We start from the raw sequence: 25,171 nt of genomic DNA on the forward strand, positions 1-25,171 counted from the left end.
TGTGCTGAGGAATAGCCCCATCTACAGCCAGGCACTGTATCCACCCTCTGGCTTCTGCCTGCTGGCAGATGGTGGATATCCCTGCCTGGAAAAACCCATTGCCATCATCACCCCTTACAAGCTGCCCCTACATGGATGTGTCCAGGAGTGTTACAACCGCCACCACTCCAGGGCTCGTTCTGTGGTGGAACGAGCTTTTGGGGTGATGAAGGCAAGATGGAGGGCCACATTTTTCAAAGCCCTGGAGGTCAGCCCAGCCTTTGCCTCTGACATTATTGCATGCTGTGCATTTCTGCACAACCTCTGCCTCACCACCAATGATGACATTGAGCTGGAGGAAAACATCACCCCTGATGGTGATCGCCAGGGTCTTTATCAACACCCACCAGGAGGGCAAGAGACGAGTGGCCGTCACATCAGGGACAGGATGGCTGCAGCTCTTTCTGCCCCTGATCTCCTCCCACAGCACCTGCAGGAGCATGACTACCTTTGAACCCCCCACCCCACCCCCCACACCCCACACCGCCTTTTCATGGGTGTGATTTTTTTGTTGTGCTTGTGTTGCACCTCTTTGTTTTCATTCAGACAAAATAAATGAGTGTGGAAAGAATGACTGGTGTAAAGAAATGAATGTGTTTATTTCAACTAACTAAAAACTGCTGGTCCACAACAAAAATGTACTCATATAAACAACAGACAACTGAAAATTCACAAGGCAAATATAAAAAAGAATCCAGCATTCTCACTCAGTGTGGGGGGAGGCTACATTTTGTCCACCATTTTCTCAAATGCCTTTAAAAATCTGTCATTCTGAGCTGTCAGCTCAGAATTACGCCTCTCCTCTTTTTCTGCCTCTTGGCGAACAAAGTCCATTACAGAGTCAGATTTTCTCTTTTGTGGCTGTGGAGCAGGTGAAAGAGCAGGTGAAGGAGCAGGTGAAAGAGCAGGTGAAAGAGCAGGTGAAAGAACAGGTGAAAGAGCAGGTGAAGGAGCAGGTGAAAGAGCAGGTGAAGGAGCAGGTGAAAGAGCAGGTGAAAGAGCAGGTGAAAGAGCAGGTGAAGGAGCAGGTGAAAGAGCAGGTGAAGGAGCAGGTGAAAGAGCAGGTGAAGGAGCAGGTGAAAGAGCAGGTGAAGGAGCAGGTGAAAGAGCAGGTGAAGGAGCAGGTGAAAGAGCAGGTGAAGGAGCAGGTGAAAGAGCAGGTGAAGGAGCAGGTGAAGGAGCAGGTGAAAGAGCAGGTGAAGGAGCAGGTGAAGGAGCAGGTGAAAGAGCAGGTGAAAGAGCAGGTGAAGGAGCAGGTGAAAGAGCAGGTGAAGGAGCAGGTGAAGGAGCAGGTGAAGGAGCAGACATGGACGACATTGGGCTGGGGGGGCTGATGGTGACAGGAGAAGGACAGGGGCTGTGTGAGGTTGAGGGTGCCTGGTCATCTGCATTACTGGGGGAGAGTCTGGTTGGGTCTGCCAGGCAGGATGAAATTAATACTGGGGGAGAAATGGAGGGCCGTGACCCCAGGGCCTCATGGAGGTCAGCATAATAGGGCCAGGTACTTGCAGTCTCCTCCCCTTGGTCAGTACCTGACCAAGTCCGTGGCTTTCTCAGTTCCTGGGGATAATTATGTGAAGTTACATTAGGTCTTACCCAGCAACAACATCAATCTTGGGCCACAGACACAATGATTCACCTTATATATAAATTTTTTAAGTTCTCCCACTGTTTGGAAGCTTGTTTTGGGGTGACTTTCCCCTCAAGCCCCATCTCTTTGATCAAAAACCTAAGGCACAACAGAAGTGAAGGGGAAATGTTTGCTTCCAAAATGACACTTAGACTGACACACATGAATTTCATTGGGATAGGGCAGATACCTACTCCCATGCCTCTTTCACAGCGTTTCTTTTTTTTTTTTTTTTTTTTTTGTGAAACGAGAATCATTCGCAGTTCGGAGCCGCACCAGCTGTCTCGTTTTTTCTACTGTCCCTGTAAAATCATAAAATCAGAAGCCATTACAATGATAGGAGCTACATTATACTTCAAATAATTTTAAGTGATTCCACACGTCTTTCAATCCTATTACCATCTGACATTTCCAATCAAACAAATGAATTAATGCTGCCAATTGTGCTCACATTTTAAGGTGCCAGGGCTGCACAATCAAATCAAATGTCAGCATAGAGTAAGATTTGCTTGTTTCGTTTAATCTTTTTAAACCACGCTTTATGTGATTTTCTGTCAGTGTGACAAAGGTGTGGGAAACATATTGGACACACTTAGATTTATATGTCATTTCCTCCTCTGTTTAGGCATTGCACTTCCTGCAAAAGTCATTGACAGTGTGTGTTGATGCAGACTCAAGCCTGAGTGTCTGTAGGCATGTTAAATATCAGCCACTGGAGTAAAAACAGAAGTCAATCTTCCTCTTTTGGAGCAGCACAACATCCACTTAAGAACTACCAAACAATTTCAGAGTCTTTAGATTATTTTTACAGTTTACTTTCATTTGGATGTTTCTGGTACCTTGCTGCTCCTCTCTCTCTCCCATTTGCCTTCTGTGTTTGCACACTGCCCTGCAGTCTCAGGCCCTTAACCCTTTATGACCTACCATACAAGTCCACCAGAGCATATCTTTACATTTTTACATGGTGTAGTGCCATTTGTGGAGTATTTGAATTGGCTATACATCAATACAACCCTTAGAGCCCAAATGATACACTATATTGCCAAAAGTATTCACTCACCCATCCAAATCATTGAAATCAGGTGTTCCAATCTCTTCCATGGCCACAGGTGTATAAAATCAAGCACCTAGGCATGCAGACTGTTTCTACAAACATTTGTGAAAGAATGGCTCGCTCTCAGGAGCTCAGTGAATTCCAGCGTGGTACTGTGATAGGATGCCACCTGTGTAACAAGTCCAGTCCTGAAATTTCCCGCCTCCTAAATATTCCACAGTCAACTGTCAGTGGTATTATAACAAAGTGGAAGCCAATGGGAACGACAGCAACTCAGCCACCAAGTGGTAGGCCACGTAAAATGACGGAGCGGGGTCAGCGGATGCTGAGGTGCCAGAGGTGGCAAACTTTCTGCAAGTTGTCAATTGCTACAGACCACCAAACTTCATGTGGCCTTCAAATTAGCTCAAGAACAGTGTGCAGAGAGCTTCATGGAATGATTTCCATGGCCAAGCAGCTGCATCCAAGTCATACATCACCAAGTGAAATGCAAAGCATCAGATGCAGTGGTGTGAAGCACGCCACCACTGGACTCCAGAGCAGTGGAGACGCCTTCTCTGGAGTGACCAATCGCGCTTCTCCATCTGACAATCTAATGGACGAGTCTGGGTTTGGTGGTTGCCAGGAGAACGGTACTTGTCTGACTGCATTGTGCCAAGTGTAAAGTTTGGTGGAGGGGGGGTTATGGTGTGGACTTGTTTTTCAGGAGCTGGACTTGGCCCCTTAGTTCCAGTCAAAGGAACTCTGAATGCTTCAGCATACCAAGAGATTTTGGACAATTCCATGCTCCCAACTTTGTGGGAACAGTTTGAGGATGGCCCCTTCCTGTTCCAACATGACTGTGCACCAGTGCACAAAGCAAGGTCCATAAAGACATGGAGGAGAGAGTTTGGTGTGGATCAACTTGACTGGCCTGCACAGAGTCCTGACCTCAACCTGATAGAACACCTTTGGGATAAATTAGAGCAGAGACTGAGAGCCAGGCCTTCTCGTCCAACATCAGTGTGTGACCTCACAAATGTGCTTCTGGAAGAATGGTCAAAAATCCCCCTAAACACACTCCTAAACCTTGTGGAAAGCCTTCCCAGAAGAATTGAAGCTGTTATAGCTGCAAAGGGTGGACAGACATCACATTAAACCCTATGGATTAAGAATGGGATGTCACTTAGGTTCATATGCGAGTCAAGGCAGGTGAGCAAATACTTTTGGCAATATAGTATATGTATTTGATAAGTCCTTAGCAACAAATTAAACTGCTTAAAAGTGCAAAAACCACAATAAAAATGAAGCATTTTTTTCACATTTTCCTGAATACAGAGATGTCATCACTATATTCCTCAAAATTGTGATTGTAAAAAAGTTGCACAAGATCATTTCAAACCACAAAAAAGTATTTTGAGTATGGTCATAAGTTCGTTTTTGAAATAAACTCATCTTTATAAACTGGCAAAAACAAAAATAAAATACTTAGAGTAGTAAAAATCAAATCTCTAGGTGTGCCAGATACTTTTAAGCATACATGTGTTTGCATTAGAGCATGTTGAAACAATAAGAATTGACTCATGACATGCAAGAAAACAACACAATTATAATTATATTATGTTAGAATTATTATTTTGTTTTTGATGTGTGCCCTTTATACTACATTTCTGCAAAAGAAGGAAGGATTTTTCTAGAAGGAAACTGTACTCTGGAACATGTTGACTTTGTGATGTTAGTGTTACTCGTCTGGTTTTATATGCAAAAAGAGTTATTGCTCGATCTCATCTGGTTGCAGTTCTGAGGTTAAAGATAGATGCGCTACTGGGAGCCCCGGCGATCCTGTAGGTTTTAAAGGCTTAAATGCAAATGAAAGGGGTGTTTCTCTGTGCCAGTTAGGAGAACTGTGCACCTGCTTCCAGCTTAAAGCACCTGGCATTCATTAACTTAGGAACACAGGAGAGAACGAGTTAAGAATGATTCACACAGGCTGTCTGGAATTAAATGAGGCCAGAGATCAGCTCCATTAAATACATTAGAGTTTAATGATGAACATGAACCCCCCCTTCAAGTCTGTCACATCAGTAGCTTCTTATATATGGCACAATATGGCACACTCACCCACTCACACACCCACACACACACTCACTCTCTCTCTCATGTTTTACTCTTTATAACCCACAGATGTTTATTTTAGTCACCATGGAGATTAATCTGTACAGCCACGGAGCTCGTCTTTGCTCCAATCAGAGTTCACTTTGAGTTCAGGAGGAAAAAAATGTTTTAATTTAATCTGGATTTAATTTATTTCATTCATCAAAGTCGAACTCTTCAGTTTTTATGTTCGTAAACAGTTTGACGCCGCAGGGGGTGGGGCCAGATTCTGTCCTCTATGTACAGCAGTCCTCAGATACAGGCTCCACGGAGCGGTACGACATTGGACAAAGAATCCTCGGTCCCGTCTTAAAGAATCCACAGAGAAGTCCAACTATGGAGACAGAATCCACAGCGCCATCCAACATCAGGAAACAGAATCCATGAAGCCGTCCAACATCAGAGAGAGTCCATGGAGCAGCCTGACATTGGCGTTCAATCCCTTCTCAGCCTTGTGGCTAAGATCAAGTGTAGTGTCATTTATAACCAGGTGAATCCATCTGTTCCTCCCCTCATTCTCCCCCGTCCCATGTCTCTTTAGGGGTGGGGGAGGTTGTAAATGCGGTCCTCAATCAGCGTGTTGTCAGGGCCCTGGCTCTCCATACACTGCTTCACTGTTGCTATGATACCAGACAGACGGCGGTCCAGAGCGGCAAGATGAGGCTCGGACAGGACCGGCTGGATGGCTTCGAACCCCAGAGCCTGACGCATCGCTGAGCTCAGAGCACCGCCCCTCAGCAGGTTCAACCTGTTCCAGGTGGACACTCGTACCCTGACACACACAGAGCAGAGAAAGGTTATTTTTTAAGTCATTTTTGGTACTAAATTAATAAAATCTATGACATTGTTCTTTATTAACCAGCAGAAGCTGCTGCCAGTCTTTATCTACTGTCATCAGTTAAAGCAGTAGAGCTCATCAGTGTCTGTTTTTCTAAAGATAAACATGCACACTGCTTTATTAAATACTAAGAGACCTGTTGGATTCATATGATGCACTAAGGTCAGGAATGAACACATTAAACATTTTTAAATTGATAAAATCTCATGCTAATTTGCCATTTTGGCTGCACTGTAATCAAAGTCAAATATAAATTAACTTCAGTGAAGTTCTTCACAATAAAAGTCTGTAGTTATTTTTATAATGCTTTTACTGTGAAGGCCCACATCAGGAATTGTGCTCAGGTCTTTAGCAGCTTAACACATTTAACACTACATGTCCAGTGAGAAAGAAGTGAACTGGGGGTTGTCACATGTGACCTACAGTGGAAGCAAAAATAAACATTGAAAATGATCAAAATGAACAGTAAATCAACAGCAAATATTCTGCTGTTTAGTTGTTGTCTTGTTTCGTAGTTCTCCTGTGACCTCGAGTCTCCAGCTGTTTGGGGCTGCGCTGCACTGAGCTCAAGAAAAACTTTCTGATGTCAGGAATGCAGGTGGAGTATGTGGAATTTGGGGGTAACAGTGTTTATCACTGTATTTGACAGAATTAACTCTTTAAAGCCGTCTCCTTGCTCCAAGTCACGGTTTTTCACCACTATGTTGTCTTAGTGTAGCCCTCATTTAAATAATCAACCTAAAAGTCAAGATTTATCACTTTAGCTTCATTTTATTCACTAATCAATTCATCAAACATTGTCAGTGTGGGCTGACTTCATCATCATGACCGAGTTACACACTGAGATTCTGAGTGGGTTTAATCAGAGGGGACTTACATGCAGCACTGGTAGAGGGGGGCGAGGATGCTGCGCTCGTCCAGCGCTGGGTTTCCAAAACTGAAATAAAAACAAACAAGAAGTCAGATTTAATAAAACCTTCTTAATCAGGACTTAAGTGTGCCTGATGGCAGCATTAAACTGATGCAGAACAACAAATAAACATCTGAGACTGACTCAGTTCATGGGCCGAGATCAGCTGATGCTGATGTTAAAATCATACATCAGTGCATCCCTAGTCATAACAGCTCATGTTAACCAGATTTGACTTTACATCTTGCAGCACCAGACGCTCACTGCCCACACTACAACCATCAAATATCCACTAGTCTGTAAATTTGTTTCCCTTTCAACAGTCTGATATCTGTTCATATCTTGCTTTTATGTTGAAGTTGAAGAAAAGGAAGTGTGGTGCTTTGAGTTGAAAAGGGTAAACATGACTAAGAGCTCCACATTTCATTTTCAGATATGAACATTTATGCTCTACTGTCTCAGCCAGGTAAGAAAAGTGAAAGAAAATCTTGATCTCTCCTCCTAGGAGGACTGCCCCGGCACCTTGTTGATCTGTTAAAACTAGGGGTGTAAGGGTACGGAAAAATTTTGGTTCGGTACATACCTTGGCTTTGAAGTCAAGGTTATGGACGCTTTCGATACGGTAATTAAAGCGAATGATTCACAGTTTTTTTTTTTTTAAGCGTATTAAATTATGTTAAAATAAAGAGGCTGAATAAATTACGTCTAAATTATTAATAATGCAGCAACCTCCATCCAAAAGGTCTTCAATGAATAAAAATATTAAGAAATAAATATATTTTTGAATTACTAGGTTATTTTCATTGAAATATTGACATATTTATACCCATTCTTTAAACCCTAAAATTTCCCAGCCAACTTGAACACATCATCATACAACCATAAGTTAGCTCGTCAAGTATGCTAATTAGCATCTATCCTGCCAATTTCAGCATGGACTTCAGCACTGAATTACTTTTTTAACCAATGGGACCTACTACAAAGTTTGGGAGAACTTTTCACAGCCCATCTTGAGAGGTTAGAGCCGTGTGAAATCTGAGGATAACTTCACCTATGACACAGCTGCAGACATGATGGAGTCCTCTTTCTCCCTCAGTGTTCCCTCAAAACAGAGTGTTCATAAACAGGACACTTCTATCTGGGAATATTCAGGCTGTTGCTGTTGTTTGCTGTGGCCGTGTGGTTGCCAGGACAGTGTGGCAGTGAGTTGTTCTTTGGTTTTCCATCCCCCAGTTAAAACTGAGTCACAAAGGTTTGACGAAAGCCAGCGAGAGTGAGGACACTGAGAGAGAGTCACTGATAAAAGTGAAACTTTGAAGATCAGAGGAAAGTGAGAGGAAGAATAACTGATAAGAGGATTTTTTTTAACACTTGGTTTCATGGTCAAACAATGGAAAAAATACTGACGACATGCCGGCTTTGCCACAACGCAGCCATGCACCAAACCCTGAGGCGGATGAAGGTACGAGGATCTGCTCAGCACTGATCAGAGCCCTCGTCCTGAATTACAAACACTACTGAGGTGTGTAAGTGCAAGTGTTGTAGTTGAGTCACCAAACCAAGAGTCTGAGTCCCTAGTGTTCAAGTCTGAGTTGAGTCCAAGTCACCAAAGAAAAATCTGAGTCGAGTCCAAGTCGAGTCCCCATTACCCGTGTTCGAGTCCTAGACGAGTCTCCTAAAACCTAGAGCCAAATTGAATTGAATTAATTATTTTGAAGCCATTCCAGCTTTCCAGGTGGGTTACGTTGATGTGTTTCGTTAATGTATGAATTTCTTCCACTTTTTATTCTAAGGGGCTAGAGGAGCTGTTACACTCTTCATGGATAATATTAGTTATATTGACAGGATTATTTGTGTATTTAGGGTGGAAAATGAGACAACATGTTTTAACTGAACTCCTGCTTTACATCTATCTTATACTAAATATTCCTTCTTCAAAATAACTGGATTAATTCAGATTTCTCAATAAAAACTAAAATTCCACTTTTCTCCATGGGACATCTGAACACATCATAAAAAGTTCTCAACTTTGTCCCCCCTTCAATACTCAAAAGTATGAGTTGTCATTAAACACATCATAATTTTACCGTCACCTTGTTTAGCTCACTAATCAGCGTGATTTCGCCAAAGTTAACACAGATGTCAGCGTTTGATTGATATTTTTAACTAACGGGACTCACTGCAAGGTTTAAGAGCTTCTGTCCCAGACTGAGGAGGATTACTGTGCAGCAGCAACAGCAGCTAATATGATGAGTCTGAGCAGCTGATGGAGATTTTCAGAGATTCAAAGGTAGGCTGGCTGTAACAACAACAAACTAATAACAGCCTTGACTATTGCAAAGAACACCATACTCATCAACTGGAAATTCAAGAAAAATATACAAACATCACCCACTGGAAAAATCTACTCATAGAACACATCTGACTGGAAAACTCAGCCACCACCACGCAACACTCAGCAGAACCCTTCCCTTCAACTTTCTACAAACATGATCTCACTTCTCACCCTCAATTAAATACATTTTTATTAGGGTTCTAACCCCGAAGGGGTAGAACCCTATTGTTTTTGTGCCGGTTTATTATTATTATTTGTCTCCTGCCGCTAGATCTAAAATTCCCGTGAGCTGGAATGAGCTAGAAAGCTGAAACTTGGCCAAAACATTGGAAATGATGTGCAGCAACTTTCCATAAATCATGAGCCCAGTCAGCCACATGGTGGCGCTGTAATTAAGGCCTAAAATCTTTTTTTTGGGAAGGCCACACCCTCACACCATGAGTCTGATTGACTTGAAAATTGGTCCACAGGTGCAGCTCAATGTGCTCTACAAAAAAAGTCAATTGGACCCCTAAAGTCCGCCTAATTTGATTTTTTGCTAATTAGCATGATTTGAAAAAAACAGTCAAATGAATAGATGTTGGGAAATATTTACTCTATCACCCCCAAATTTGGTACATGGCCTCAGGGGACAAAATGTCAAATTTCTATCATAAATGAGCCTGATCGGTTGAAAAACATGGCCGCTAGACACCAAAATATCTTTGCTACTGGGTGGAGCCAACAAATGATTGGTAATAACTCCCACACCTTTTGCCCGATCATCACCAAATTTTGTTGGTAGGTTCACAACAGGACTGGGAAGCTGCCTGTGAAAGCATTTTGAGCTCAACCCATAGGGGGCGCTATAAACACCACATTTGTATATCTCAAATACCATTGGTTGAAATTTCACCAAATTTGGTGTGTATGTTCTAGGGACAAGTATTAGCTAATGTCTTGAGCAGCATGTTGATCGGTGAAAGTGGGCGTGGCCTATTCATTATTAAGTACCTTTTCTTCGTTTGTGGTGAGCTGGAATGACCTAGAGACACGAACCTTTGTACGTCAAGTATTAATGATGTCCAAATTGCGCTCCTAAAATTTGATCCCAATTGGTCTAAAGGGGGCGCTATAATATAGGGTGCAAAACTTCAAAAGCCCCACCCCCACACATAGCAAGTGCTGTTGACTTGAAATTTCTCTCACAGCTTCACCTGATAGACCTCTACAAAAAAGCCTCTTGCACCACCAACGCCGTTATTATGGATTTTTGGCTAATATGCATAATGCTAAAAACAGTCAAATGAATAGAACTTTTGAAATATTAATGTTATCCACACCAATGTTGGTATATGGCATCGGGGGACCGAGATGGTCATTTCTAGTATAAATGAGCATGATCGGTCGAAAAACGTAGCCGGGTCAATCCTAGTATTGAGTGTCATTTGAGTCGCCATGCCATAATGTGGTATATTTTGTGTAAAAGTGGGCTAATATTTATTTTGAAAATATCTTGTTACATGGTTAACTCCCCTCTTCCATAAAACCCAACCATATATACACAGGATGAATTAACCCTTTAAAACCCACCATTATGCGAGTCCACCAGGACATATTCTTAGATTTTTACATACTGTAGTGGCATTTTTGGGAGTATTTTTGTTTGCTTAACATCAATAAAACCCTTATATCCCAAGTTTTAATAATATGTATTGACTTAAGTCTTAACTACTACAATAAATTGCTTAAAAGTGCAATAAACCTAAAAAAAATGAAAAAAGTTTTTGTTTTTTTCACATATATTTCAAAATACAGAAATTGCACAGCTGTATCCCTCAAATTCATAAATATAAAAAAGTTGCACAATATCCTTTAGAACCACAGGAAATTTATTTGGAGTCCCTACATAACTTGCTTTTTGAGATATAGTCAATTTTGTAACGTTTAAAAAAAAAAAAACGAGCCATATCCTCCTGACTACCAGGAAAAAAAATATTGTCCATTCACATGTTTTGTAAATCCCCCAATCTTTGTAAGGTACTTGGAATACTGAAAACATTTTTTTGGAAAAAAAATAGTTTTTATTTTTAAGATATCATGTGTTCATTACAGTGGACATCGGAACGCCATACATGTGAAACCGACGCTTGATGGCAATCAGTAATTCCAAAAGAAAATACCAAAAAGTCAACATAAGAATGAGTTTAACATCCACATAACTGTCCATCATCACTTTTGTTTTGTTTTGCTTTGTTGTGCTCATTTGGTATGACACTTCAAAAAGCAATTTCCTGAGCCTGTGATGTTGCCCTCTGAGCCTGTGATTTGACCTTCTGAGCCTGCAATGACCCCCTCTGAGCCTGTGATGTTGCCCTCTGAGCCTGTGATTTGACCTTCTGAGCCTGCAATGACCCCCTCTGAGCCTGTGATGTTGCCCTCTGAGCCTGTGATTTGACCTTCTGAGCCTGCAATGACCCCCTCTGAGCCTGTGATGTTGCCCTCTGAGCCTGTGATTTGACCTTCTGAGCCTGCAATGACCCCCTCTGAACCTATGATGTTGCCCTCTGAGCCTGCAATGACCCCCTCTGAGTCTGTGATGAGGCCCTTCTTGGAAACACAAAGGATGCACATCACATACAGTATGCTTTGCTCTTGCAGCCAGATCTGCGACACCTTGATCCAGGTGTTCTGTCCACCTGGCTCAATCACTGCATCTTGATCTTTTTCATCAGACAACACAGTATCTGAGTTTTCATCAACAGTTGCAGTAAAATTAATTCTGCTTCTGAGAATGACTCCCTTTCTTGTCATTTGAAAAAACAGAACAAAATGGAGGAAATAACTACAAATGTCCACTACGGAGGACATTTTTTAAACACTTGAATACTATGCTAGAATACAGTCAAAATAATTCAGACAATGTTTTAATATGTTGTTAAGAGACAATTTTTAAAATATGCTAACTTTTCAAGCCAAAATTTGCTCAATAAAACATATCATGCACTTACTTTTTCTCTTCCCATAAAATGTGCTTACACTAATGGACACTATTTTCCTTGATGAGAAAGAAAAAGGTACCAAAGCCCCACCCCTTTACATCTGATATCATTGAAAAGCCCTAAATGTCCTCTGTAGATGTCAAAAGGAGTTAATTCAGTAGTATGCAGTGGGTGGGAGATATTCAGTTTTAGAAATATCCTCCACAGAGGACAAATTTGAATCACTGGTAGTCAGGAGGATATGAGTAGTTGGACTCTTCATCCAACACTGTAATTAGTTCCAAAGCTTAGCGCCAGCTCTAAAACTGTTTGGCAAGACCAGAGTTTTGCCAATGCATAACTATGTGTGTGTGATGGATGTCTGGTGTGTGTGGGTTGTGTGTCTGAGTGTTTTTGTAAAAAAGTAGAGGTGAAATGAATCCACAATCAAAAATGGATGTGCTTATCTTAGCGCCGGTGCTATGCTGGGTTCTATAGGGTTAAATCACCACATGTGATGATTAGGAATTTCTTTGATACACATCTCACTTTATGTTGACATGTATGTCACAGTTAGGAGTACCTAATGGGAGAAGTGACATTTTTCTGACATTTGGCTCATAAGATGTCACTGCAAAGGCACTGGTGAGGACTGCTGTCAAAGAGGGAGCAACGACAGCCATTTTTTATTGTGTTCATGTGTGAGAAGCTTGGCTCACATGTATATGTTGATTCAAACATGCTGACAACATGGACCGATATTGTGGCTGCATTCACTTTCTGAAGTACTGTAGGAATTTCCAGATCATTCTCAAGAAATGTGTTTTTCTTGGCTTCTTCTTGGCTAAACCATGTGCTGGACCACACGGGTATTGCTTCTGGGCGGCATGGAGCCCACGGGCTAATTGAATATAGGGCTGGTCTTGGCCATTGGAAAGGGCGGAAAAGGTTAGAACCTGCCACTCGCCGCTTGCGGCTATATTTATAATAATTATTGTTACTATTGTTATTATCATCAACAGTGCTATAGTTGAAATTGCCTGGAAACCAATTCCCCACACATTAGAGACACTATCAAACCGCAATATCATCAATTATATCTGGCTTGTACTTAAGTTCAAGTTTTTGCCATTATTATCATTGTAATTTTAGTAGTAGTAGTATTGCAGTATTATTATGGTATCATGGTTATTGTTATTATTGCATTTATATTAGTTTTCTTACGATTAGAATCAATTAGAATTACTTTATCAATACTGACCACTGCACTCCATGTCAGCCATAAATTGTTCTAACAATACCACTCCAACTTCTGCTATTTTTTATTGCTAATTTATCTCTGTATTAATTTATGCACTGTTTGTAAAAAAAACAAAACAAAAAAAAAACTTGATTTTGATTTTATTTGTTAAATTTATTTTTATCATTTATTTATTTACTTATTTATTTTTCCTCACTACCGTCTTTAGGGATGATCACTACTGTTTTGTCCTTTTATTATTGTTTATAATATCAATTATCATATCGTTCGTATTCTTATTATTATTATATTTTTCATCATCATCTCATTAATATATTATTGTATTATCAAGATTATATAACAATTATCATTGTCATACCATTTATTATTACATAATTGTTACATTCTGATTACATCATTTATATAACTACTATGTTATGTATATTGCACTTACATTGCATTATTATATCATTCATATCATTATTATATTATTTTAATAGTATCTGATGAAGATTACTTCTTGAGGGTGTTGAGATGGCAGGAAATGATAATAGTAATATATTCTATGAATTACACTATTTCAAACCAGAGTTATCATCATTATTATTATTATTATGATTATTATTGAACCCCATTAAAACCATAATTGATATAAAACTACTACATCTTAATAGGTATTCTTGATTATTATTACATTGATCGAATATATTACTATTATTATTACTACCATTTTTAATATGTCGACATAAAATACAGCAACATATAGCCATACCAGTGTTATGACTTACTTTCTTCCCCTCTCTATTAAGTTTTATAATACACTTTTCTGTAAATGTTACAATGTTACATATACATATATATATATATATACACACACACATACACACTGCTTAAGAAATTTATTAGTCCACCCTAACCAAAGTAAGGTTTATGCCACAGCTGCCCTAAACTAACAGCATTGGTAATTACCAAAATCATTTTTGATGTTTCTGCAATGGTTAATACACACTAATATGTAGAAGCTCTTTAACCCAAATGATATTTTTACTGCTAAAATATAATTATTATTGTTATCCATGAATTTCAAATTTACTGATTTACAAAAGAAAACTGAAAAAATAGTAAAGCACATTAATATTTCTTGATTAATATGTCAAATTATAGTAATTTACTTGCAAACATGTCTGGCCTGGCTACATTTCTTGATTTAAAAATTTGGCCCGATTGAATTTGTAACTGAATAGCCCTGGCATATATATTCCCTTTTTCCTGGAGTCTACTTGCTTATGCAAAATGAAACGCAATTAATATAGATTAAAAAAGAACAATATTTAATCCTGAATAATTGAAATTAATCCCCAGCAACCCTGTGATTAATCTGATTAAAAATTTCAATCATTTGACAGCACTAATATATATATATATATATATATATATATTTCTTTTCATCATTTTAAATTTTTTATTCTATCTTTGATTATTATTATTATTATTCGGTTGATTAATTGGTTGTTTCTTCTCCCCTCCACATAAACTCTCATCAGCCTGCATTACAGTTGGTTTGACAGTTATTCCCAGTCCATTCTAGTTTCTCCCAGTACCCTGCCCCCCCTTTCCTCCTTTGACCATCCCTTAACAGTGATCAATGAAGAGATGAAGTGTCTAATGTGAGCAAACTCCCTCCCTTTGGGTCTGGGTGTTGCTCAACTAGATGGCACATAATCAAGAAACAGAAACCTAATGGAAGGCATTTTCATATTCATCATTACTATTGCAAGATAATTTCCCCATTTCTGCCCCTTGGTTTTGTTCCATTTTCCTTTTTTCTTTCACTCTCCTTTTGTCATTTAGTATGGACATTTTCTTAAACTATTCCTGTACCTATATACATCCCACATTCATATATACTGCATTTTTTGTCTCTCTTCTTGTCTTAATGCATTTACCCAACTTACTCCCAACTTCAACTGACAGCCAATACTAGGGTTGGGAATCACTAGTGGCCCAACGATACGATGTTATCACGATACCTGGGTCATGATTTTATTTTATTGCAATTTTAAACATTTTGCAATACAGTGAGTAACATATATTGCGATAAATTGCAATCTATACCATTTTTTCAACAGTTAAGCTGATTCAGCATTAGTCTTGCCCTCATGTTTGTCGTATTTCTGCAGTATTTTATGTTTATATAGCACTTCTTGCTCACCTCATATGTCATGTCAATCTCATTTGTGCCCTGCTTGCATTCCTAATGTCCTTCCCCTGGTGCTGCCATGTTTGCTGTACTACTTTCGCCTGATCTATGACCGTCACCTCTGCTGACCTCACTGGACAAACAGTTAATTTTATTTTTCCATTATCATACACTTTAGTTCATATTAGCAATTAATTAGAAAAAATCGATACTTGTGGACGAGAAGATAAATCACCAGACGAAATATTGCGTTACTATGCTGTATCGATTTTTTTGCCCACCCCAGCCAATACCCTCACCATTCCTAATATTCCACCAAAACAAATAAATGCGCACACACATCTACCCATATATATTAACTCACACATTTACACACACACAAAAACATAGCCCCTCAACACCCTCAAATTTAAAATGTCATTAAGTTATGATTTTCTGCGTGTCTCTGTTTTGTCTGGTTTCCACTAGCTGTACTGTTTGAACATAATGTTGTTGCAAATGTGTTGTCCCTCACCTGTCAGGTTCTGTCGTGCATCACTCAGAAAAAAAAAAAAAAAAGTTCATTTTTTGTAAAGATTACCGAGGGAATACAGAGAAGAGCCACAGGTTTAAGCTACCTATCAGCCAATCAGCTCCTCTCTTTTTCACCCAGGCTCGCCCACTCCTCCTCTCTCTCTCTGTCTGCTTGTTTTCAAAGGCAGCAGGTTAGACACACGTGAACGCACATGCAGGTGAACGCACAATGGGCGCTGCGTGAATGCTGATCAATTATGCGGGGTTTTCTCACACAAAACCTACAAATAATACAGAATAAAATAGTCTTCAGCAAAAAGGTTTGAGTTCCGCTCTTCATCCTCGAGTCCTGACGCAGTTTAAGCTCGAGTTTGAGTTGAAGTCCGAGTCATCATCGCTAGAGTCCAAGTCGAGTCACAAGTCTTCCAAATCAGGACTCGAGTCGGACTCAAGTCTGAGTCCTGGACTCGAGTACTACAACACTGGTTGTCGCTTACCTCTTAGCGTTGTCGAGCAGGATGAGCATGCTTGCTCCGCCGTCGTCCTGGAAACTCTCGTAGTGATGTCGGTCGGCGTTTCCGATGAGGTAATCAAAGATGGCCGTGTCAATGACGTCAAGCAACCGCGGGCCGGCGTCATACGGAGGCATCTTTTTCACCGCCTCGCAGTAACTCTCGTCATACTCCCACCTGGACAACAAACACACACAGAGACACCAGATTTATAAATAAGAGTAGAGTAAGGCAGAAGTGTCTCAATAACACTGGGACAGAAAAACAACACAGGTAAAACAGACACCCAATACTGGCTAACCTTTAATTATTATTATCATTTGGATCATTGTTTTGGGCTTTTGCCTTTCTTTTGAGGGGGCAGCTGAGGAGAAACAGGAAATTTAGGGAGATATCTATATATCTTGACTGCTCATGCGTGGCATGTCTAGGTCCGACACAGCACGGTGACAGCAGATTGTCATTTTTAACCTGTTTTTAAGTCACAAACTAAAGTTTTATCTGTGAGCGCACAGTGTTTTCGATACGTTTTTTAACTGGGAGCCAAAGCTTTGGTAATCCGATGCCGCAATAAGGAGCTAAGGACCAATTTTGATACGGAAGTATAGTGGCCTGTGGTGGGCTGGTGTTTGTGGTCGCTCCAGACTACAACAACACCATTTTAAGTGTTCTTAATCGTTTTTCTCTTTCTGCCTCTACTGTCTAAATACGGAGCTGCCATGGCTGAGAACAAGCCTGAGTGTGTGTCTTGTGCACTTACCATCTCGAAGCTGAAGAAAAACATTGCGTCGCTGAGAGCAGAGGTCATGGAAAAGAACAACCTCATTGTGGAGTTCTCAACCGTTGCCACGACCCAAGCCAAGCACCTCGCCGGCATGAGCGCTTCCAGCCACAGATTTCCTAACTCCACCTTCCTCTCCCACAGCCCCGCTACAGCAGCCCCAGGGACGGTCTCGGATCTCATCGTTCCATGGTTCGGCTCCACAATCACAGGTGTTCCGGAGCCTAAGGCTGCCTCAGCCCTGCCAAAGGACCCGTGGCTCCTCCTGGGAGCAAAGCCCAAGTCAACAGCGGGATCTTCCCCCTCCCCTGTGCCTGCAAAGGCGCAGGTGTATCCTGGTGGAGAAGTGGAAGCTCCGGTGAGCTCCACCCCATGTCAGCCGGAGCTCTGGTCCGTTGCCTGCAGGGACAAACACCATGCTATGCCTCCTTCTCTTCCATCATCACCTCCAGCCATCTCGCTGTCCAACAGGTTCGATGTCCTGAGCAAAAAGGATTTTCCTCCTCTGGGCGAGCTTGCCCCTGAGCAGCAAGCAGTAAAGCCCTCCTCCGCCCGCCGCAAGCTACTAAAGGAGGCCGTCTTGCGGAGGAGCTCAGGAGGTTACAACTCTGAGGCTGCTGGTAAAGGGTGCTTTCCGGATCTACAGCCGACCGGTCCCACGCAGAAGCGTGTCTGCAAGGGTTTGGAGCCCTCTTTGATTTCGGGCGTTTCACGGAGATCTCCCTCACCTCAAGGCTGCCCCGAACTCGTTGGGCAGGATAAGCACAACGGAGGCTTAGCGCACTCTCCCCGTGTGGACAGACAACAACCGGCCCCAGCGGCGGGTCCACGAGTGAGTCCTCTGCCTCGCTCCTCTGGTGGTGTCTGTCCTGGGTCATCTCATGAGCCTGCTGCCTGTCCCTCGGTCCTCGTTGTTGGATCATCCATGGTCCGCCACATGCAGATTAACAGGTGCAGTACCTCTTGCCACCCAGGTGCACTTGTTGACGATATTAAAAATGCCCTCCCTCTGCTCCTACGTCACCACTCCTCTGTCTCCACTGTAGTGGCGCATGTGGGATCAAATGATCTGCACCTTCAGCAGTCAGAGAAGCTAAAAAATGACTTTGTCTGGCTAATTGACAGCGTTCTCAATGCAGGGAAGCAGTGCGTAATTTCTGGACCGTTTCCCTCCCCTTGCTTTGGCGATGTTAAATTCTTCCGTTTAAGGCAACTTCACATCTGGCTGAAGGACTACTGCTGTAACAGAGGCATTCCCTATGTAGACAATTTCATTTCCTTTTACACAAGAACTGATCTCTTCAAGCATGATCGACTCCACCCTTATTACACTGGTTCCTGTCTTTTATCATTAAACGTTGAACTTACCCTGCGCTCCTGCAGGGCTTTCTCAGCATGACAGTCCAAGCACAATTCTATTACACGTCCCGCCCACCGTATTCGACCTTCCCCATCAACTACAAATGCATCTGATTTTCCAAACCAATCACCTATTCCTGTCTTCATTACTACCAGAAAGCACACCATTTATCATTCAAAATCAGCCTCAGGCACCACTCTACATAATCTTAAACCTATAATCTTACACAACCCCCCTGCTGATCCCCCCAAAACCTCACAGATCACACTGAAAATGGCACTTTTAAATGTTAGATCTCTTTTAAACAAGTCTTTTCTTATTAACGACCTTATCTTAGATAATGAAATTGATTTTATGTTTTTAACTGAAACATGGCTTAGTGCTGATGGACCTGCAACACTGATCGAGGCCTCTCCACCAAATTATGAACTTTCATATTCTTTTAGACAGGGTAAAAGAGGAGGGGGGACAGCCACACTTCTTTTAGCACAGCATGGTTTTAAAAACATCTTATTTGATGAATATTTATCTTTTGAATTCCATTCCTTTGTTTTAAGCAGTCCTCCCATACTTTGTCTAACTGTATACAGACCACCAAAACGTTGCACATATTTTATTGCAGAATTTTCAGAGCTGCTCTCGTTTATCCATTCAAAGTTTGAAAGAGTTCTTATTTTAGGTGATTTTTATCTGCATGTAGACAATCAATCAGACTCTTAGCACAGAATTTTTAAATCTTCTTAACTGTATGAATTTTATCCAACATGTAACACAGCCAACCCACAACAGAGGTCACATTTTAGATCTAGTTATTACCTATGGCCTGTCAGCATCTGTGACCTCTGTTGTGGACGTGGGCTTGTCAGACCATTTCTGTGTGTTTTTTAATATCAGTGATTTTAAGCAGCAGGAAATCCCAGTGCGTACTGTCAGGAGGCGCTATCTTACTGCTGAAGTGGCTGCAGATTTTATTGACATTTTAACTGATAACCCCCCAGATGTTTTACCTTCCTCCTGTGATTTTATTGTTGAAAATTTTAAACAGTAAACTTAAGTCAGCACTTGACACTGTCGCACCAATAAAAATCAAAAAAGTATCAACAAACCCAAAGCCTCCCTGGAAAAACAAGCACAAGCAATAGAAACAACTTGAAAATAACTTGAAACAATAGAATTCAAGTTAACTACAACATTTTCCACGATCATCTGAAAACCTACAACACAGCCATCAAACAAGCAAGAAGAGAATATTTTTCAAAATTAATTCACAATAATCAAAACAATCAAAAAGTACTTTTTTACAACCATAGAACATTTAATTAACCCTGTTTTTAACCAATTTTACAACCCTGATTTGTCATGTGATGACTTTGCAGTCCACTTCAGCAGTAAAACAGATTTTATCAGATCAAAACTTTTACTTTCTCAGCCTTCTAATTTTAACTCTTCAGATTCTTTGCTTTTAAATGAGGAAACACTGGAGAGTTTTATCCTGGTTGATGCTGAGATGCTTGATAAAGTTTTTAAACAACTCAAGTTAACTACCTGCCTTTTAGATCCCATCCCAGCATCCCTTTTTAAAAAACTTTTATGACTTTTTTATACACGATATTCTTACCATTTTAAACTATTCTCTTCAGACAGGTGTACTCCCCTCTGCTTTCAAGACTTCTGTTATTAAACCCCTCCTGAAGAAAAGTAACCTGGATAGAGCAGTACCTGACAATTACAGACCCATATCCAATTTGCCATTTTTAAGTAAAATTCTAGAAAAGATTGTTTTAAACCAGTTAAATGATTTTATTAATTTTAGAAATATTAATGAAATGTATCAATCTGGTTTTAGAAAAAATCACAGTACAGAGACAGCTCTAGTCAAAATTGTTAATGACCTCAGGTCCAACATGGATAAGAGATTACCATCTGTTTTAGTTTTATTGGACCTGAGTGCAGCATTTGATACGGTTGACCACAAAATTCTTTTAAACAGACTCCATGATTTTATTGGCATCTCTGGCACTGTTTTTAACTGGTTTAAATCTTATCTCAGTGATAGAAAGTGGGGGTCAGACATTGTGGATTTGGGTCATACCCTCTTTTATCTTCTTTTAACTTATCTGTGTGTAAAGCACTTTGTGCTACATTTTCTTGTATGAAAAGTGCTATATAAATAAAGTTTGATGGATTGATTGAAAGTGAAGACTTGCACCAAACAACACCAAGACTGGGAATCAAACTCATGCCTGGATGCCTGCTCTTCTAACTGAGCTAAACTGCTCCCAAAACTCACTTTTAATTTGAAAAATTGTGAGGAAACTCCTGTTAACCTGAAACATTGCCAGTCCATTACTGGAAGACATTTGGAGAGCATTAAACAACTGGACTGTCTGTTGTTTAACATTAGAGGCAAAAAAACCCTGAGTAGCTGAATTCTCTTCGACTCCAAAGTGATCAGTTACAGACTTTTATCCTTCTGCCGCTGTTTCTCACTGCCTCAGTGAACTGATTTAAAGTTTCAGAGTTTCCTGTTGCACCGGCTATGCATAAGTTCTGCCTTAAGTTCTGGTGTAAAGTCCACAATAAACCCTACGTTGAAACTAGTTAAGTTCTAACTTAAGTTGTGTCATTGTTCAGTTGCACCACAGAGACGTAAGGTTGATCTTGACTAGCAGGGATTTATGTCCAAACTAACCAAAATACTGTCACAGATAGGACGTAATTCTCTTACTTTAACCAATCACTGAAAAGCATTTTTTAACCCCGTGTTTGCTACAGATGCTAACGGCTAAAAATAACGTTTGCCAACTGCTGTTAATCCTCAAACAGCATCCAGTGTGGATGAAAAATATGACAGGGCATTTTGCCTATATCAGTATTGTGAAGCCTACAGCCTAATCCTAGAGCCAGTATAAAAAACCACACTGACATCTAGTGGTGAAATCACTATTAACACAAGATAATATAACAGCGGACAGAGGAAATTATCTCCGCTCATGGAAAACAACAGTGTTACTTATCATGGAGAGCACAGTACTGGCACCACATTCTGGTAAAATCCTCAACTCCTTGTCACCCTCCGGGTTATCACGTCTTTTAGAGCTATCACTATGAGAGCCGTATTCTACGGAGGACTTTACACCTAGTAGAGCAGAGGTCGGGCCAAATTTTTTTTTCTGATCAACTCAATGGCGGGCCAGAATTACATCTTCATCAGGCAAAACTTGTCTTTCCTAATAAAAAAAATACTTTTTTTCTCATCTATACTATTATATCTTGTATAAAAACATCATTCAATAAAGTTATTTATTTAAACTCAATGAATTTGCTACAGGCTGTTATTATTTATTTATTTGATCTTTGAGTCAAGCTTGTTATTTGTTTCAATTCCATGAAATAGATTTTGCACTTTGTCTGTTACAGTGGCACAAAGAGAGTGATTTTTCTTTTTTTATTCTTTTTCTCAGAGCGCACATGTGCCAGTTAAGTTCCTACCTCAAGCTAGTCAAGCTCTGAAGTCAAGTAGATGCTGCTTTATTTTACTGCATCATATTTTGTCACGACTTTTGAATAAATGTTTTGAAATCTGTGTGGAATTGTCGTTTTTGTGATAGCAAATATATATATATATATATATTTTTAAATCAGTTTTTTAATCAATGTTATCTGGTGGGCCAGGGTATTATTGGTAGTGGGCCAATTTTGGCCCGCGGGCCGCCAGTTGCCTACCACTGTAGTAGAGGTTAGGTGTAACATTTAAGTTATAACTTAAGCCTACGTTGAAACTATCACAGCTGGTAAACACCTTAAATGTTAGGAGAGCATAAACTCCGTCGTAAGTTAGAATCTACGTTCAAACTGGGCTACGTTTGAACTTACGCACAGCTGGTGCCACCCATAGCTGTTATCTAGCTCCCTCTCTTCTTAGGAGACTCCCTGCCTTAGCCTTTAGGTGGTCTGCCATTCTATTAATAACTGTCTGAGATTAGTTGGCATTTAAAAGTCTGTATGTTGGGGTGAGCTCATGGAAAAGATGTTGGAAAACATATCCATTAATGCATTTAGTAATGCAGCTCGCTTTGGTAGCTTTGGTTTTCTGTTCATGCTCTTTAGACAGTCTTTTTATTAGTAGAACATTAAAGGTCAAATAAAACACCCACATTTGGAAAAGTTTCCCTTGATATTCCATTATCTCAACACTCACACTTACCTTATCATAGACTCATGTGTGCGAGGCTCGCTGATGATGACGCAATAATGATAAGTGCAATAATCATCGGAAAAAATCAGTGTGGGGGAGCATCGGCAGGAAGTGACTGAAGAAAATAGGTAAAACGGGGACATTAGAAGTTTCAGTTTGACCACAAGACACCACACCTCAGTGAAGGACCTCACTAAAAAGACACACCACCAGCGGACTTCCTCTGCTCTCTTTCTTCATGCACGTTCCTGTGTCGCACACACTTGACGGTAATAATACGTGGAAAAAAGAAATAAAAGCTTTCATTGTAAATTTGGCACCAAAGAGCCACATGCGGCTCGAATCTCTGCTCTATATATCAAGCAGAAATTAACATACTGATGTGGTGCATTCCTTAATTTCTTTCGTCACTGTTTTCACTGTAATCAATGTTAAGGGACTTAGGAACATTTCTGGGGCCTCACAGCATCCATGGCTGTTGGGACACTGTTATATTTGTTACGCAGTGTAATCTAGCTGATTTCATCACTGACACACTCTCATTTCACACTCTTGTAAGGATGGGGTCAGTGTGTGAGAAGCTGCTGATGTTCACTCAGGTGTGTGTCTCACCTGGCCAGCTTGCCCTCCCTGTATGTGCGTCCCCAAGGGTGTCTGTGTTTCTGCAGCGGCCACACATCCGGCAGCCAAAGGGTTAAAGAGCCCTCCATTATCTCTCCGTCCGCACATGCCGGCTCGCTCTCCCGACAGTAATAACACTTCCCGTAGAAGCAGGTGTTGTTACCTGTAGAGGGGAGGGAACGACTGTCAGCAAACAGAGAGGTGTCTGAAGTTCTCTAAGAAGCACTGAAACCATTCAGAATCAAAATGCTGACGATGTGTGAGAGCAGTTAGACAATGTTCAGGAGTTGGATCAGCTTTGTGATGATTGCAAACAACAAATGACCAAGAACTGGTTCCATGGTCTTCTAATTATGTTACTGTGTTGAATAGTGTTTTACAGTTTGTACTGAGTAGGTTTTATTTACTGTTTTCTACAACACTGAGCTGAATTTCTGGTACTTTGTCTTGTCAGTTTATTTGGGACTAAAGATGGAAATTAGGGCCTCACTAAATCTGGTGCCACCACTTCTTCATTTGCACATGCCACTGGACACTGTCCCTTAAAGCTGTGGTTCTCAACATTGGGTCAGGACCCCCATGGGGGTCATGAGACACTGAGAGGGGATCACAAGACGCCTTAAAAAATTAGAAAATTTTTATACATTACACTGTTGCCACTTTACACCAATTTTGCTAAATTTGGACATGTTTTTATCACTTTTTCCAACCAATTTTGCCAATTTTAACACATTTTTGCCACTTAAAACCCATTTTTTCCCATTTCAAACCCTTGCCAACACTTTTTTCTGCCTGTTTTTGCCATTTCTAAACCATTTACACCTATTGTTGCCTCTGTTGACCCATTATTGCCTCTATTAACCAGTTTGTACCACATTTTACGTCCATTTCAACCGCATTTCACTATTTAATATGCACATTTTTGCCAGTTTAACCCATTTCTACCAGTTTCTTCCCATTTTTCTGTCTTAGTCAACCCTTTTTTACAGTTTATATCAAATTTTCATCCCATTTTACCACATTTTCCACCCACTTATACCAATTTAAAGTCATTTTAGCCACTTTTTAATTCCTCTTACCACCATCTATGCCCGTTTCTGCCACTTCAACCGATTTTTGCCACTTTTTGCTTATTTGTGTTGCTAATTGTATCACATTTTTTGCCACTTCTAACCAGTTTCTGCTACTTTTAAAATCCAATTTAACCACTTTTTCTGGATTTTTTTTGCCACTATTAACCTATTCTAGTCATTTTTAACCCATTTTATTTCTGTTTTCAACATAAGGGATTGAATCCATTTTTAAGAAGGCTGTCTACCACACAAATTATTAAAAAATATACTTGCTTCTTTGGTAAGAGCAGTTATTTTTCAGGTTAAAGCTCTCCCATTTATCCCCCCTTATGGACGGCCTTGTCTGCACAAGATTCTAGATTGTGCATGACTGTGTTCAACCACCCTCAGGTGCAGTGGGGGTCCCCGCTCTATTACACCTTTATTTTTGGGGGTCCTGGGCTGAAAAGGTTGAGAACCTCTGCCTTAAAGAATAAAACCTAAACCTGACAATATCAGTCCTGATGGGTTTTTCCTAGAACCTTATCAAAGCGTCACATTCAAATATGAACACAACCTCAGTCTAAAACCCTCAGCTGAAAACACTTGACACCACCTAGTGGTCTGAAAACGAACTGCTTCCACCATTCTGGTCCTGAAAGTTTGTCTGAATCAATACGTAAGTGTTTGGGGTCCATTTATCAATATATTTTTGCCAGGAAATATGGAACAACACTGATTTATACCCTTGTATAGACGGGGTAATGATGTATTATAAATGTCTGCAGGAGTGAG

General features: G+C 40.5%; 1 protein-coding gene across 1 annotated transcript in view; it reads right to left on the bottom strand.

The window, feature by feature from the left end:
- Window positions 1-4,730: 4,730 nt before the first annotated feature.
- The window catches only part of fam20b (FAM20B glycosaminoglycan xylosylkinase), a 29,917-nt gene continuing 9,476 nt past the window's right edge, over window positions 4,731-25,171 (bottom strand). The window contains exons 5-8 of the mRNA XM_041790403.1: window positions 23,316-23,487; window positions 16,350-16,541; window positions 6,572-6,631; window positions 4,731-5,628 (exon numbers count right to left, since the gene is read on the bottom strand). Of these exons, the coding sequence (XP_041646337.1) occupies window positions 5,394-5,628; window positions 6,572-6,631; window positions 16,350-16,541; window positions 23,316-23,487 (659 nt within the window). The 3' untranslated portion in view covers window positions 4,731-5,393. The remainder of the gene's footprint in view (window positions 5,629-6,571; window positions 6,632-16,349; window positions 16,542-23,315; window positions 23,488-25,171) is intronic.

This window comes from Cheilinus undulatus, linkage group 7 (genome assembly GCF_018320785.1).
Source record: "Cheilinus undulatus linkage group 7, ASM1832078v1, whole genome shotgun sequence".
Classification (NCBI taxonomy): domain Eukaryota; kingdom Metazoa; phylum Chordata; class Actinopteri; order Labriformes; family Labridae; genus Cheilinus; species Cheilinus undulatus.